This window comes from Hoplias malabaricus, chromosome 6 (assembly GCF_029633855.1).
Source record: "Hoplias malabaricus isolate fHopMal1 chromosome 6, fHopMal1.hap1, whole genome shotgun sequence".
Lineage (NCBI taxonomy): Eukaryota > Metazoa > Chordata > Actinopteri > Characiformes > Erythrinidae > Hoplias > Hoplias malabaricus.
In genome coordinates this window covers 10,894,072-10,912,214 of record NC_089805.1, presented here as the reverse complement: position 1 = coordinate 10,912,214, position 18,143 = coordinate 10,894,072, and the positions used below count along the sequence as shown (strand labels likewise).

At 44.9% G+C, this 18,143-nt stretch overlaps 1 protein-coding gene across 1 annotated transcript; it reads right to left on the bottom strand.

Moving 5' to 3' along the window:
- Positions 1-247: 247 nt before the first annotated feature.
- On the bottom strand, positions 248-4,713 carry tshz1 (teashirt zinc finger homeobox 1). Its single transcript, XM_066674474.1, has one exon. It carries the CDS (start codon positions 4,574-4,576, stop codon positions 1,457-1,459), a length of 3,120 nt encoding a protein of 1,039 aa, XP_066530571.1. The 5' UTR covers positions 4,577-4,713; the 3' UTR covers positions 248-1,456.
- Positions 4,714-18,143: the final 13,430 nt, after the last annotated feature.

The following is an 18,143-nucleotide window of genomic DNA, read 5'->3' as shown; positions in this document are numbered from 1 at the left end:
GTCCCTTTCGAGTCCTGCTGATTATTATTAGCTTTGTTCATCTTAGAGATCTGCTCAAAGCCCCCTTTAGGACTAGCTTCAGCAGCTGGTCCAGCTGGTAGACATATTCTAACAGGATTACTTGATGCATTCATGACATACTGCTGCTCAGAAGCTTCTGCTTTGGTGCTGTACAGATACTACATGACTCAGAGGCAATAAATAAATAAATAAAAAGGATGCTGATTTAGTCAAGAACTGCGTCAGGATTTATTTTACAATTGAGGGACAAAAACAATATTTTTTTTTCCATGAGTCGATGGGACATTTCACAATGGCATGATTCAAAACATTGAAATGCACTGGAGTTCCTGTTGTGTGCTGCTCTTTTTTTTTTTTTTTTCACTCGCACACACTGCGCTTCTGAGGTCGCATTCCATCAAATCAATTAATATTAACCACACTGGAGGAGACTGAAAGGATGGACATTGGCGCTACTGGTCACATACTGTCTGCATATATATCTATGTACATATTATTATTTGTTTTTTTTTTTGTTTGTTTGTTTACTATATATAAAATGACAATATAAAAGAATGCACACCATACAAACAATGCTGCGGCAATTGGCAAGATATGATGATGGAAATATACATGTACATCATTGCAGATCATTTAAATATATATGTACTGTATATAAGGATTTCATTAAGTCTTTACAGGTTGAAATCGGAGCAAACCTATAGAAAGAGAAAAGTCAGTACCAAAGCATACGTTTCCAAATTGCTACAGTAAAAAAATGATACTTAACGACAAAACCAACTGCCAACAAATACGTAAAAACAAAGTCATTGGAAACACAATGTGTATCATCTGATGCAGTCAGGGATCATCAACATCCTTTTGAGATTTGAAAGACGCGAGGTGGCCTTTAATGCGTCATCTTCACCGATCCATTTACAGGATGCAGGACGTTATTGGTCTAAAGCCAGATTTGGAAATTTGAAATAACAAAATATGTCTGGTATCACTCCTTATATATTTGTCTCAGGTTTCTTTTAAGCATTTTATCTATATTCATGTATTAGTTCTTCAGTCTGGTTGTGACCATGCCCATGGATACCATGCTGGTCTCATTCTCGATTCCACAGAGTACAAACAGTGGAAAATCAGTTTGAGTCTGAAGTCTCTGATTTAAAAAAAATTGAAATAAAAAAAAGGAAAAAGAAAAACATGCACATAGTCAACACGTATAAATACAACACAAATAAAGGTATTAAAAATCAAGCTTTAAACAAAAAAACAACAACCGAAAACAACGGAAAGAAAGAGGGAAACAGATCGTGGTCCAGTCAGGCAGTTGCACAACAGATGTTTGACTGATTCTGACTGAAGGCTCAGTTCAGGTGCAGTGCAGTACAGTGATGTAGTGCAAGGATTCTCAAGTGGGTCACTCCGCTGCCACTGGCCTGCTCCTCTATGCTTTATCTAACTTCTCAAGCTCAGAGACAAAGATCAAATGGTCCTCTGGAGACTTGCCATGCGTTTTGCTGAGGTGCAGCTTGACTGCGTGCTTGCTGACAAAAGTCCTATTGCACAGTTTGCACTGATAGATGGAATTAGAGTCCTCCTCGGTCAAAGCCAGGGAATTGAAGGCCTTGTCCGTTATCATTTTGGTGACCGCCTGTTGCTCCCTCATGAGGTCTAGAGATAACTTTGAGAGGTCCTTCAAACTGAACCCTAAATGGGATTCTAAGTGGCTAATATAAGTGGAGGGAGTTCTGAACTGGGAAGCACAGTCGCTGCACAAGAACAGAGGCTGACCCGAGTCAATGTTCTTCAGGAACTTGGTTCCGCCTGTCCGCCTGAGCTGGTACTTCACGTTGGCCAGCCAGTGAGAGATGGTGGTCATGGAGAGACCCGTGAACTTACAGATATGTACGCGCTCCTGAGGACCCAGGTCCGTAATGACGAACTTCCCTTCAGGGGTCTCGCGAAGGCTGGATGCGAACTGAGCTTGTAGGATCAGCAGATGCTGAGGGTTCCAGTTTGACTGTCTTCCTTTCCTCTTCTGGACATGGGAGAAGTCCTCCAGAGCATCCTCAAAAGCGCTGCCATCCGCGTCTGACTTCTCGGAGATGGAAGAAGGCGTCGAGGACTTTGGTGTCAGGCGACCTGTGAGGTTTTTCACCATGTCCGAAATGTCCATCAGGGCGTTCTCCCGCAGAGGTGAGGACACCGATTCGGACAGGCTGGAGAGAAGGGGCCGGTTAATGTTGGTGATGCTGCTGCTGTTATTGTTGCTTATGACAGTGGAGGAGCCGTTGTTGGCGCGGCCGTTACTGCTCTTGGATTTCGTCAAGTCCATCGGCTGATCGTCGTTGTCGTAATATCTGTTGATGGACTCGACTTGTTTCACCTGAGTTGGGTTGTACATGGGTTTCTCCATCATGTTGTTGCTGATCTTGTAAAGCATTGCTAACGGATCCATGAGTGGGCTGACGGTTTTGGAAGCCTTGCCTAAGTGGGTGTTCATGATAGACTGCAGCGCACTGAGATGGTTCACTAAAGGCTGCTCCGGTGAGTGGTCAGTGATAATTCCCAATCCGCTGCAACCATTGCTGACCGGCGCTTTGTGGACGTCCATCCCATTCTTGTCAGGTGTATCCGCATGGCCGTCCTGTTCTCCGTCCCTGCCTGACTCCATCTCCTCTTCCGTGCCGTTCTTTATCGGCTTGCTGAGGTCCGTTGGCTGAGGAAGGTCTTTCTTCTCCTTGGGGACGGGCGATGGAGATTTTGCGGGGACGTGCTTCGGGATACGTTCAGTGGCCTTTTCCTCCTTCTCCCTCTTTGAGACAATTTTCCCTGTGACTTTCTCCACTAACTCCTCCATGGCCAGGACGTTGTTCTTGTGGTTAGGGGGTGGGGACGGGCTGCTCGGGGAATGGATGAGGGCCGTAGTTTCTGTCGACAGAGACTTCAAGCTGCTAGCACTGAACGTAGGCTGCATTTTGACGCTCTGAACCGCAGTGAGCGATTTCACTGACCCTTGGAGCTGGTAGGCAGCATGGATGCTGGGATAGCCTCCCCAGGTGGGGGTGCCCGTCTGAGCCTTACTGATGGCACTGGATACTGTATTTTCTAGAGACTTAAGAATATCAAGCCCCTCTTTAGGGGTCTCCTCCAGATCTTCCTCTCTGAGATATTTGTACTGACCAGGTTTGTCGGACTTCTCTGCTTTTTCAGACGGATCTTCTTTCTCCTCCTTGATCTTCTTCTCTGGTTCACACATCTCCATTTTTTCTTCCTGTGAATCCTTTCTCTCCTCAATTGTGGAGGAGTGCAATGGAGAATCCGGTTGGGACTTGATGGTTGGCACGGGCAGTCGTGTTGTAGTTGGAGGTAGAGGGATGGATTGGATTTTTTCCTCGACTACAGGGTCGAACACCAGCTGTTTCCCCTTTTTTGAAGCAGAGTTGGTGACTTTAAGGAAATGCCCTGTGACCATCATATGGGCTGTGAGCTGCTGTAAAGTGTCATGAGAACTTCCACACTCCATGCACTTAAGAATCTGGGCTTTGCGAGCCTCAAACTGCCAGGTGTAGCTTGCACCATTCTGATATCCGTAGCGATTGTTAGCAGTGACATAGGGATTGGAAACCTTTGGGTCTTTGGTGGGTGTGGATTCAGTCAGCGGGACACCAGTCGTGCTACCGATGGACTCGGGTGAACACGGGGACACCAAGTCATGAAAGACTCGCTTTTTGGTAGAGGGCACCAGCTTCGAGGCAAGGGCTGGCATGGGTTCTTTGAGAGGCACTTTCTGGTAGTGTTTTGTTTTGATCATATGGACACTCAGGTCTTGCAGGGATTCGAACGAGTGTCCACAGTACATGCACTTCAAGACTTTCTGAGCGTCCTCTTTGCCCTCCATCTCCATCAAGGACCGTTTCCTCGGCTTGGACCATTTCTTGCCGGCGTCGTCCTCTTGGTCTTTGTTGTCATCGCGGTAGTGACCGGTCTCGTTCATGTGCACCGTGAGGCCTACAAGGGTGTCGTAAGCCGCACTGCAGTCCTTGCACCTAAATTTGCTGGCGCCTGTAAACACAGGCCCGTAGAGTTTATTGTTCTGCCGGTAGAGCTGCACCGTGCTGAAGAGACTGGGTTCTGGCAGGAGGTGGTACGGCGTATGCTGTAATGTTTTAGCAAGTGCAGCTTGATGCCAGTCGTAACCAACACCTCCACTACTGGTGGCACTTATGTTCCCGTTTTTTGCAGCGACAAAAGCAGCAGCATTGGTGTTTGTGGTGGCAGCACTCGTGGTGGTGGTGGTTGTGGTTGTAGCGCTTGCGCTTCCACCGGCAGTGCTGACGCTGCTGCCCCCACTGCTGTTTGTGTTACTTGCATGAATGTTAACGACGCTATTGCTCCCTTTGTGGTTGCTTGCGGCACTGTTGTTGCTGGCGCTGATGTGTTTGCTGCTCTTCATGATGTCCTTCGCGATGCTGGACCAGGAGGCATCGGAGATCAGTTTTGCATAGACTTCTTTCATCTGCGCCAGGCTGTCCTGTAAAGAAAGGCTGGCGTCCGTCTCCATGTCCTCCACCTCCTCTTTGTCCTGGCCCTCTTTGGAAGAGGTGCTCTTGAAGTCGGCCAGGTGATCGCTGGTGTCGCTGAGGGGCGAGCCGTACCCAGCGTCCGGGTTGGTGCCATTGCTGAGAGGGGAGTTCTGATAGCTCAGCTGCTCACGTGCATCGTCCTCTTCATTGCACAGGTACTCTGTGTCCTGGCCGTCTAAGGAGAGGCCGTCATCCTGCAGGTGCTCCTCATCTATCTTGGCTGCCTTCAGCTCGTCCTCAGGCACATAGGCTGTGGAAACACAGAGCAGGAAAAATGATGATGTGGTCCAAAGAGAGAGGGGGAAAAAAAGAAAGTACAACACTCAAAATGGATTTAGATGTTGAAAAGTTGTGTTTGGGAATCATCTCAACAAATGTATTATATGAATTATGAATTTTTTATCCATGTGCGAACCTAGTGTGTGTGTGTGTGTGCGTGTGTGTGTGTGTGCGTGCTCACACTGCTACATAATGATCCTAAAGAGATTTCTTGTCAATAGTCCTGGCAGAGGACACAGGTTTGCAATTATAAAGTGGCAAACATCCATATCTTGACTATGATAGATAGTACCCTTCACTGCTGAGACTAACAAAGCTATCGAATATTACAGCTCAGCAAGGGTAAAGGGGAGCACGGATGAGCAAGAAAAATAAGTCCCCTTGAGGATGGAAACCAGGGACAACAGCAAAAAAAAAAGAACATTATGGAAAAAATGAGATCAGACAGTTTAAAAAAAAAAAAAGGACAGACTGAGCCAGGCTGAAAACGAGGGCGCTATCCCTTTGTACTCGCGCTGGACACTGTGATGCTGCTTATTGGGATTGTGATAAATTATGCTGTGCTTTCTTGACCATATTCTGAGAGCGCTGACCCACTGATTGGGCCTGTTTGAATGGACCTCAGGCAGTACATCACACCCGTGTCGTTAGAGAGTGATTTTTCAATGTCAACTTGTTCTACTGCTTCTGTTTCACCTGTTTCTGAAACTCAAAACACCACGGTACGCACCGTGTTGACAGCTCATCTCACATGATATTGTGACACGGGCTTCCACACTGCTCACCACTGTTTGGTACTTTTTTGTAGTGTGTTTATTTAACGTGAACGTGTCACACATTGGATGCTGGCAAGAACAAATCATTGAACGTTTAACAGATAAAAATATTATAAAACACACACTTGAAACTTGGAGACCATTCTATATGGAAAGAAGAGTTAGTGTTGTTTTACTCAACACTAATGATTTCACACAGTTGGAAAGATAAAAAATATACTGAAATAGTGTTTTTAATTAGAATTAAATCTAGACTCTGGACTCATTTAGTGCAGACTGTGTCGAGTTAATGCTCAGAAAATCTCGTCATCAGACAAAGTCGAGTGGCTTTCTCACATCTGGTGCTGACTATGGTCAGTGTTTAAGCCTCAAAGCACCCAAAACTACTCAATACAACAGTGAACAAAGAACAATAGTGTTTATAATAGTTTATATATATATTAGGCATACAGATAAATGTTGTTTTATTTATTTGTATTTTTGATGTATAATTACAATTAAAAACTCAAATATTCGCCCAGAATGCTGTCGTTTTATGGAAATGTGTCATATTTAAAATGAAAGTGATCATTTTATTCAACATAAAATAAATTAAAAATGGAAGTGAAGAGTGAAGAGTTTATTGGGCGCTGCGTTCGTCCTGAGCTCCATCAGGAAAAATGTCGCAGACGACTGTCATTGATTTGTTCTGTTCTTGGGAATGACATTGTGTCCAAAAGTATGTGTGAGTTTGGGTTTAGACGAGTTACAGATGGGGTTCTCAGTGGTTTTAGCGTTTAGGTTTAAATTACAATTATGTGTTACACAAAAACACTTATAAATGTGTTTGTGGACGTAATAGTTTTAGATCAAACTCAAAACAAAAAAATGGTCAGTTTTTTTTGAGATCTTAAATAAAACAGAGACAAAGATCTTCACCAATGAACTGCACATGTCAATAACCACCACTTTTACCACTGTGAGACTGTCACAAGACATGTACTCTCTCTCTCTCCCTCTCTCTCTCTCTCTCTCTCTCTCTCTCTCTCTCTCTCTCTCTCTCTCTCCCTCTCCCTCTGTCGTAGTTAGAGGGCACAGGCAGTGAGTGACTTTGATCCAGTTTCTCTGCCACTGTGCCACTCAAGCCGGCTTCTCGTGGCTGGGAGATTGCGTCTGAGTTATTGCCAAAGATGCGGCGCTGAGGTGCAGCTGGCAGCAGCGAAGTTCTGCAGAGTGTCGCGCAGAGGCACGAGTGGAAATGACATGTCATGTTGTCACGGTCCGTGTTGTACTAAATCTCAGGGAGTCCACTGTGTGTGCTGCCCCACTGTGAGTGTACGGAGTGAGGAGAGTGTGTACAGAGAATGATGCAAAGCCTCAGCCTGTCCCTCTCGGCCACTTATTAAATATAATCAAATCAAAACTTCTAAATATTTGCAGTGTATAATAATACACAGATATTTTAAGTGTTTATCCAGGAATTCCAGGCTTCAGAATAATGTACTTGTAACTACGAGTCTATGGCCGTGACTGAACTGAGTGAAGGTTGTGTGTTGTTGTGTATGTGCTAATTTTATTTTATTAAAATGATTATTTTTAAAAAAATGTTCCTACATTCTTTACATCACAGCTGTACCCTGTACATAATACATTTGTTTGAGATAAATCGCACATTTCAGAATTGATTCCTTTTTCATTTATCCCCCACATCTCGTCTTTTTAATCCACCCTTTTGCTTTAAAGACTTCGGCCTCGTCTGAACACAGTTGTTAAGGATTTTTTGTTGTTCTTTTCCCAGTTTAATCTTTGAGTTTTGTTTGTGTCTGTGAAGCTCATCATTAATAATTGATAAAATATCAATAGTGACTGAAAAAAAGTTTTTTTTATTTGTTCGAAATAAACATCATGTATTTAAACAATGCCTTAATTAATCAATTAATTATATATTTTTTAAATAAAATATTACATTAAATACATTTACATTTAAAGTAAGCATGTGTTTACTTTCACTCAGAAAATTGGTGTGAGGAATATATATATATTAATAAATATTTGATGTTATAATACAGTTGTGTTTTGCCATTTCCCTCAGTCTTAAGTGTAAAAACTGTACCTTCTATGGAGCCAATTTAAGTAATGCACATTGCAAACGCTGGCAAAGAAATTTCCCTTTCTTTCCTGTAACCTACATCTGAATTAAAGCAGCTGTCACCGGCGCAAAACAAAACCGGAGCACTGTGAAAACGCTCAAATGTGAGGTTTCATGTTTGAGACAAAAAAAGAAGCTGTTTCTGTGTATTATACTCAGCTCCAGCGACGATAGGAAACAGAATAATAGCAAACCACTGTCACATGGCAGAGAGAGAAAGAGAGAGAGAGAGAGAGAGAGAGAGAGAGAGAGAGAGAGAGAGAGAGAGAGAGAGAGAGAGGTACACTACTTGTTTAATTTGCTGTAATGAAAAGTGAATAAAAGGCCATGAGACCGAGTTCTTAATGAGAAGGGGCTTGGATTAAATTCCTGTTTCATCAGCTGCTTTGGAGCTGCGGCGGGAGACAAACAAAATGAGCGGAGCACATCAAAGCGTCTCGGCCTAATGTAGGTGTGCGTGTTTGTAATGTGTCTAAGCTACGAGCTGTGAGAAAGCCAGTCCCACTTTATATGAAGTGTCTGTAATATCTGTGTAATTACACATTAACAATGCCTGCAATAACAATGTAATTAGTGCTGATGTGTTCACTGCTACAGAAGGATTACAACACATTTATTTATACCTTGCGTGAATACAACGGTATCAACTTACAGCTTACGTTATTATACAAAAATGAACAAGATACACTTGTGTAATAGCTGAAGTTATTACACGTGTAGTCCAACTGTAATAATGAAAACACCACTATTGGTTACAGGGTAGTTGCATGTGTAACCGCTAGTAATAGAAAGTAGAACTAAATTTCTGGTTTCAATTTATTAAATGTCTGTTTTATCTGTGAAGTTAGGTGTTAATAATAATGTAATTATTAATGTTATTCAGATTCAGATAATGTTATTTTTTTCAGATATGTAAATATAGGTAAAAATATACATCATAATATAAATGTGAAATTTAAGGCTCCTTTGTCAAACATTGTCTCTAATAACTGTGTAATAACATGCAACAATTATGTAACAGCTGCTGATATATCCAAAATACATTTGCACTTACTACACTCATCTGTAACAGTGAAAACAAACAGCATTGTTGAATGTGTAACTACACAGTTACCAGAGATCCCTAAAATAATTTAAAACCACCTCTTTCTGTTGATTGCCTGTAATAACAGTGTAACAAACATGTTAACAATGATGTAATTACAGGCGATGCTTTTAAAATGAGAGTTTAACTAGAAATGTAAAAAAAACCCTAAAATTCACATTATTATTTAATGTATTTTTTTAGCTTGTCTGATGGGTTATAATTTCTTCTCTAATATCTGTGTTGTTAGACATGCAATAACAATGTAATTACTGGTGATGTATTCTGTTATAACGATACAACAGTGGTACAGCATGCAAAGTTTATCATGATACTTACTGTAATTGCATATTTAAAAGATGCTGTACTACTGTAATCAATCTGTAACAGTGAATACATCAGTAATTACATAGTTGTAAAGGTATAATAACACAGCTATATATGATATCTAATATAAAGTAGGATGTCTATTCTCTCCAGTGTGGCTGCAGAGCATCGTGGAGGGGGGTGTTTGGTTCTTATCAGCCATTTTGAACACGGTTCCACCGCAGCAGCCGGCTGTGGGAGTTTGAAGGCGATGGGAAGAGACAGAGAAGGAAGAGAGGGAGCAGAGGAGGAGATGAAGAGAGCAGGCAGAGGGGGAGAGGGAGGGCCAGAGAGTGAAGAGAAGAGAAGGAGACAGACAGTGCGGAGAGCTGAGAGTTGCTCCTGGATGTGGGCAGAGCCACCAGCAGCTCTCTGTCCTAGATGCCATCCTCCATCTCAGCCGAGCTGCGAGCAGATGTGCTGTCAGCTTCAAACAGCGTGCCGCCGAGCGTGCCGTAATCAGACCGGACACAATACCTGATGTTTGTTAGGTGCCATTTATGGCTGCATGGGAGAAGATTTTTGAGGGGGGGGGGGGTGTTAGTGGGGGGTTGAGGGGTGGCAAGAGCAGCTGCCACTGATGAGTGAATGTGTGTTGTTGTGAAGTACGCAAGGAACTTCGACTATCCGTACCACCTTCATCCACCTTCATTCACCTTCGTCTTCAGCTTGAGGCTTTCTGAACTGAAGGGAATTTAGAGGGAAGGGTTCAGACTACGTGTTGGAACATTGCTGTGAGGATCTGATGGCAGCCACAGGGAGCATAAGGACTGATGTTGTACGACTAGGATCGCAAGCACAACTCCTGGAGGCGCATCACTCCAGAGGAAGTAGTTCCACTGCCCCATGCTGAGAGGCATGTGCATGGGGACCTTAGGCTCATGTGCAGCTACTCCAGAGTGCCCCATTTCATTCCACGTGTTTCTATGGACATCAAATATCCACTAAACCCCTGTGTCAACAACTAGAACATATTACAGAAGCTGGCTTCACTCGTTATGAGGCAGAGGAGGCCCGTGTTGTTAGTCTTTTTTTTTTTTTTCTTCACAATGTCAGTATAAAAACAATCAGGTCATCTGAGTCCATTCTTTTATCGTCTACAATTAACTGTCTATGAAATAAAATAAAAGAAGCACATGATGAAAAGAGCTTCTGCTTTTTATTGCTCACTGCAACTGAACCATGTTCTTGCTCTGAGGGGCTTTCTCTCCACATCCAGGGGTCCGCGGTGCTACATTTCTCGCTTCGGAATATGAAAATAAAACATTTAAATGCATATTTTGTTGCATTCTCACCTCTCACCATTGGAGGGGTGTTGGGTGGGGGGGGTGCACCTCACAGTTTGAGTACCTCTCTGTTATAAAGGAGGTAAAAAGTCCTGAACATACGATGTGTGCTGATCTTATAGCTCTCTGTTTGTAAAGGAAACCTCCCTTAAACTCCTCAATCCATCAAAATCCCATTGAGAAATCAAGCAAGAGCAAATAAACCAAAAGGACTCATTGGAATTAACATTGTACGCTGTCAAATAAAACACTTTACGTATGTATATATATAAATCATTGGCTCTGAGAAGCGAAGGGCCGTGGCTAATTCCCTCAAGCTCGTGCGGCAGTTTTACGACAGCTTATCACATTAAAAACAACAAGAAAAGAGAACTTTCTTCTTCACTATAATTACACAGAGAGCAAGGGAGCGAGAGTGAGAGAGTGAGAGAGAGAGAGAGAGAGAGAGAGAGAGAGAGAGAGAGAGAGAGAGAGGCGTTTGAGAGAAGATGGGCAGAACCTGACACTAAAGCGAACGCTTCTCTTCAGCCTTTGACGCCACGTGGCGTGTGACAGGCAACGCGTGTTGGCGTGTCAATGTCCGCGCATCAAGACGAGGCATTTTTTCTCTCTTTCTCTCCCTCTCTCTCTTACCCTCTCCATCTCTCTCTCCATCTCTCTCTCCTCCATCTGCGTCAAGGAGCCGCCAGACGAAGGCGAACGGCGCTCGCACTTAATAACCCAATCAGAAATTTGACTGCTGACATCTTTCATTGAGCCTCTCTGCTTTTAAGCGTCACGCTGAACAAAGAGAGAGGGATTAAGAGGAGAGGGAGAGAGGGGGAGGGAGGAGACGGGGGGGGGTGAGGGGGGTTGTTGTGTTTGTCAGTCAAAAAAAAATAAAATATAAATAATTAAAAAAAAAAAAAAACATGAAATAAGCCACATTGTATTGTCAAAGAGGACGGGGGACGGGGGGGAGATGGGGGGGAGACGAGGGGGAGATGAGGGGGGAGCAGAGAAGTTTTCAAGAATACATACAATTAGAAGAATCAATAGTGACTAAAAAAAGAAAGGCTTTGATGGAGGAAGAGGAAAAAGACGAGGGAAAGAAAGCTGTGATCCCTGATATAGCGCCATGACGACATGATGGTAATGAAGCACTAAGTGCGTTAACATAAAAGAGGAGACCGCCGGCGGGGATTGGGTTTTAGGACTGAAACTGTCTCTGGTTCTGTTAATGTGGCTAACACTTCTGTTAATGGGATGGTTCCCAGGCTACTCACTCACTCACTCTCTCACTCACTCACTCACTCACTCACTCACATTTGCCAAACTTCCCAGAAACAGACTATGTTCAGTGCCTTACATTGATTCTATCTTGTGTCCTACAAATTTGATAGAAAATGTCCACCAGTGACAGGGTGGGTGTGTGAGTGACTGGGTGAATCTGTGAGTGACTGGGTGAGTGACTCTGTGAGTATCTGAGTGACTGGGTGAGTGTGTGAAATTGTCCACAGGTGTGAGTGTGTGAGTGACTTGCTGAGTGTGTGTGTGTGAGTGACTGGGTGAGTGTGTGAAACTGTCCACAGGTGTGAGTGTGTGAGTGATGTGGTGAGTGTGTGAGTGACTGGGTGAGTATGTGAAACTGTCCACAGATGTGAGTGTGTGAGTGACTGTGTGAATCTGTGAGTGACTGAGTGAGTATGTGAGTGACTGGGTGAGTGTCTGAGTGACTGGGTGAGTGTGTGAAATTGTCCACAGGTGTGAGTGTGTGAGTGACTGGGTGAATCTGTGAGTGAGTGAGTGAGTGAGTGAGTGACTGGGTGAGTGTGTGAAATTGTCCACAGGTGTGAGTGTGTGAGTGACTGGGTGAGTGTGTGTGAGTGACTGGGTAAGTGTGTGTGTGTGTGTGAGTGACTGGGTGAGTGTGTGTGTGAGTGACTGGGTGAGTGTGTGTGTGAGTGACTGGGTGAGTGTGTGAAACTGTCCACAGGTGTGAGTGTGTGAGTGACTGTGGGACTGTGTGTGTGTGAGTGACTGGTTAAGTGTGTGACTGACTAGGTGAGTGTGTGAGTGACTTGGTGAGTGAGTGACTGTGTGAGTGACAGGGTGAGTGTGTGAGTGACTGTGGGAGTAACTGGGTGAGTGTGTGTGTGAGTGACTGGGTGAGGATGTGAGTGACTGGGTAAGTGTGTAAGTGACAGGGTGAGTGTGTGAGTGACTTGGTGAGTGAGTGATTGTGTGAGTGACTGGGTGAGTGTGTGAGTGACTTGGTGAGTGAGTGATTTTGTGAGTGACTGGGTGAGTGTGTGAGTGACTTGGTGAGTGAGTGATTGTGTGAGTGACTGGGTGAGTGTGTGAGTGACTGGGTGATTTTGTGAGTGAGTGGGCGAGTGTGTGAGTGACTTGGTGAGTGAGTGATTGTGTGAGTGACTGGGTGAGTGTGTCAGTGACTTGGTGAGTGAGTGATTGTGTGAGTGACTGGGTGAGTGTGTGAGTGACTGGGTGATTTTGTGAGTGAGTGGGCGAGTGTGTGAGTGACTTGGTGAGTGAGTGATTGTGTGAGTGACTGGGTGAGTGTGTCAGTGACTTGGTGAGTGAGTGATTGTGTGAGTGACTGGGTGAATGTGTGATGTCCTGATGCCTGCTCCACTGTGTGTTCCAGCCTTGTGCCCAATGATCCTGGGTAGACACTGGACCCTGTACAATCATTTAGAGGAAGCACTTACACAGGATGAATGAATTAATGTGCTTCATGTTTTCATATTCCAGCTCATCTACCAAACACAGTGTGAGTCTCAGGTGGTGAATACATGATGAGAAAGCAGCTTTGAGGGAATCAGAATCAGAATTTGTGATAAAAATTCATGGAAGCATCTCTACACATCTACAACTACCAGACTGAGGCCACAAAGGCCTTCAATGTGTGTGTGCGCGTGTGTGTGTGTATGTGTGTGTGTGTGTGTGTGTGTGTGTGTGTGTGTGTGTGTGTGTGTGTGTGTGTGTGTGTGTGTGAGGCGGAAATAGAGAGCGAGGCCATCTGTGTCCAGAGCGGAGCTGTCACAGTGGCGGCCGAGACCTCACTGAGTCTGGACAGGTGACACAGCAACGGGACATGAGCAGGACATGAGCAGGTCACACACACACACACACACACACACACACACACACACACACAGGCACGCAGGGCTGATTGTCAAAACCAACAAAGATCAGCTGCAGAATATGCCTTACACACTACACACTCAACCACACACACACACACACAGTGCTCACTGTCGCAACCATCAAGATCAGCTGCAGAATATGCCTTAACACTACATCCACACACAGAGTAGCCACGCACACCCACACACACACACACACACACACACATTGGTTCTGCTGTACTCGTGAGGACTGTTTCTTTGAAATAACGAATACTGCATCTGACCCAGACCTTAACCTCAGCAACCAAGAGGAAATCATGTCACTCATTTAGTTTTTCACATTAAAGCACCACTTTGTGTAAAAAAGCATTAGAATACCACGACATGTCTGATATTCCTATCCTTGTGAGGTCCCCATAAATCAATAAAAACTCGCCCCCACCCAATACCTCACAGAATTGTTTCAGAAATACTTGGCCAATTAAAAAGTAACTCCATTAGCAGAAGCAGAGCTGGCATTTCAGTCACGACAAACCCGCCTCTCCTGACATTAGCGTTAGTGAGACTCGCTGAGTGGCACGGACGTTTCTGGCTTCGCCGGCACGGCCGCTGCTCAGACGTGAGAGTCTCTATCATTTCCAAATCATTATTTCCCAGGAACAGAGCACGGTTCAGATGATCACCAACAGAATCACCACAGGAGCCGCAACGGTGCAGAGTAACAGAGGAGGTAGGACTCTTAACAACCGCGCAACACCTGGAGGTACACCCAGACTCTCCTCATCCGATCAAACTAAGTTCAGAGACTGAGCTCTTGAGGATGAAAAGAAACAAAAGCAGGTCTCATGAAAGGAAGGGAAGCTGTAATAAAGGCATGGAGTGGACGCAGGGTGGACAACAAACAGAAAACACTGATATTATTTTTAAAATTTTAGGTATTTTCTATAAAATGCTGCAAATTTAATAAAATCTACTTAAAGGCAACGTAGAGCAAAACAAACTCCCCCTGCTGTTTGTGTTCATTCAGAAGCTGTGTATCGATTAAGGTGAGTTTGAGGAAGACGCCGACTGTATCTTGTTGGTGGATGACGTTAAACTTGTCTACGTTTTTAGTCACTGTTTGAATCACCACGGAAACTGGATTTTAACTCGAGCGGTTTAGATTTGTATAACTTTCTGTCTGCGTTTACTTTCATGGAATGTTAGGTACGGTCTCCTGGATTTGCAATCAGTGCCTCCTTAATTTATGTAATATGTCTGAAACTTCAAAAATAAGTCTATGCTGTTCACCTATGGAGCAGGAATAGAGCCACATCCTCATCTCTTTTCATGCTTTTCAATGTTCAGTGGTCTCTCCACCGTCTAAATGCCTCCAGACGCAGTTTCTCAGCTGTGGCCATTTTGGACCAAGTTTGTTTCCTGTTAACTGAGCCAGGGCTGCGTACAGACACTGGACCATTTTCCAGTGCATAAACAGAGCAGAGAGCTAGAACATTCCCAATCACAGTGGCCATTCACATCACGCCAAAGCCAGCCTCGGATTATCGGACCATGGAAACCCTCACCTGACTCAGACTGGCTTGTATAAGTGTTTATGAACGGTGGACAAGGGTAGTGTTCAGAGGATCATGGACTCTTCCTGGTGTAGCGTGGTGTGCCTACCCAAGTGGGGCATAAAACCCAACAAAGCCAACGATGCCACACTGACCCTTGCTAAGCTTAAAGCCTCAAACAGTTTGTTTCTGAAAGATGAGCCTCCAGTTCCTATGGAGATGAGCACGCATGTTTGGGTCAGTTGAAGGGAGGGGCCGCAGACGGATGAACGCACTCGGGCCCTCTCCTACCACGAGTGCTGTCTCCCACCTTTACATCCCTCCCCTCCCTTCCGTATTTATTTATTTCATTCGGGGAGGAGAAGGGGGCAATCACAGCAGTCATTTGCAGTACTAATGTCCAATTCGGCCTGCTCTCCGTCAGCTGATTTAACCGGTCACAGTGGTTCTGGAGTGGCCGGCCGAGAGCCGCGCTGTTTAGCCGACGCTTTAATGGGAAAACTGGCAAGTCTTATTTGGCCGGCCGATTCGCTTTGTCACCGGGTCTCCATTACATGCCACTCAGCCCTGATGCCTTTGGACAGGTCTGATCAAACCACGTCATCTGACCCACCAGGCCTGGGAAGTGGCGGACGGAGATGAGGGGGGGAGAGAGAGCGAGGGATCCAGAGAAAGAGAGAGAGAGAGAGAGAGGGAAGGGGAAAAAAGTGGGGGAAGGCCAGGACACCGAAGGCTGTAAATAAAATGACATTATTATTTCCTCTGTCCTATCATGTAGAAAAGCCAATTATGGTAATGCACAGCATGTCAGTGGGAACGCGGCAATCTCTCTCTCTCTCTCTCTCTCCCTCGTTTTTTTTCCTCCCCCTCCCTCTCTTCCAGGGCGGTTGGATGCTGTCTGCTCCGGTCTGTTCATGGCCTGCAGTGATCTACAAGGTCTGCCTGGCCTCTGCACCTCTCACAAAGCTCGGAGAACGCTCCAGAGCCACGAGGGATGTCCCGATAAATCATTATCGGACGCCTTAAATCCCATCTCATTTACATTCACCTTTATAGCGTTTGGCAGACGCCCTTACGTTTTTATCACAGGCCAACATTGCTTTAGGAACCTCCTCCAAGGACTTTCCATGTCACGCTGTATGTGCCCGAGCGGGGAATCAAACCCTAGTCTCAAAACATGGACGGCAGGAGTGTTACACAGTGCAAAGACGAAGTTAAAACGGAGAAAACAAGAACGGAGAAGAAAGAGAACTGAGCGTAAACGGCTAAAAACCAGAGCTTCTGCTCCTCGCTCCTCACTGCTGTGCGCTCGGGGTCGGGGTGAACAGCGAGTGGCTCATTATCATTTAAAGGGACAGGCGCTGGACGTGGTCGTGGCTGTTTAGACATGTTTATAAAACATCAGTGCGCATGTACAGAGTCTTTCTGACAGTGTATGAAGTAAATGGTTAACTCTACAAGCCGACAGCAGGAGCCTTCAGTGACAGCTGTGCCTGATGTGGTGATTTGTCGCTAGCGTCACGTTCTCCGGGCTCTGTTCTCCGGCCTGGTGTGGGGTTATATTCACCCGTCAGTTTAACCGCTTTCCCCTTTGTAAGCACTTTCTTTTTTCCTCCTCTGCTCATAGCTGAGTGTGAATGGTGATGAATGATTATAGCCTCCATTCTGCCCGCGCCCGCTGATGAATGAAGCCGGCCGGAGGAGTAACGCGCTCGCCGCGGGGACGGACAGATTTCTGAGGCGGACCCCCAGCACCTCCCCCCACCCCTGGCCCGACGTGAACCTCGACGGAGAGAAAGAACTCATATTTTTCATCGTCCCTGGCTCAGAGGAGCGTCTTTGTCGTCTGATGGTGGGCTTTGGCGGGCGCTTTTTCTCCGCCAGACACATCTAACTTTATTACAGACTAAACAATGGGAGGCTTTGAAGTGCAGACGGGCGTTTTCCACTCCTCTCCTTTCCTTTCCCAACATCACTTCACCTCTCCTCTCATTTCTCTTCTTTTCTCTCCTGCTCTTTCGCTCTCTTCATTTCGCTTTTCCTCTTCTCTTCTCTCCATTTCTCTTCTCCTGTTTTCACTTCGCTTTTCCTCTTCTCTCCTCTTCTTTTCTCTTCTCTTCTCTTCTCTTCTCTTCTCTTTTCTTCTCTTCTCTTCCATTCATTTCTCCTCACTTCTCCTCACTACTCATATCTCCTCTTCTCCTCTCCTTCCCACTCTTCTCTTCTCTAATAGTTAATAATACGCATTGTGTATTTTTCAAATCATTGATTATATATAAAGAAAAGAATGTAAATTTGTAAAAAAATAATAAATAATAATAATAGATATATCACAATGAATTAAATCCAATGACATCACAGTCTCTTACATCACTCAGAGATTCGATTCTGCAGCAACCCGTTTCCACACAAACACACTCTGCTCTGAATAAAACACACAACACTGAATAAAAATGACTGTATCCTTTTCCACTTGCCTTGCAGACACCAGTGTTACTGTATACACACACACACACACACACACACACACTCACACACACACTCAGGGTGCGGCCTACTTTGTCGTTTAATTTTTTAAAAACCCTAAGGTCGTATAACACACTTTCCCTGTCATTTGCGAGTACATTAACTGGGTGGCCATGCCACAGCCAAATTATGCTAATGGGCTGCTGAAATGGGTCATATAGACAGTGCACTTCATGTGAGCCTCTGACGACGGGGAGGGGAGAGCAGCACTAGCAGCCCTTCGCTAGCCGCTAACAAAGCTCTCGCCCCTGCCCTCCCGCTATCAGCGCTAACAGCGCTAACACACCAACTGCAGAAACACTCTCTGAATAATGAAAGCGTTCGATTAACGGATTATTCACAGGCAGTTACGCCTCTGAGGAAAAGCCGAGGACAGAGGCTTCATTTCCCTTTTCCATTTTAGACAAGCTTTTATG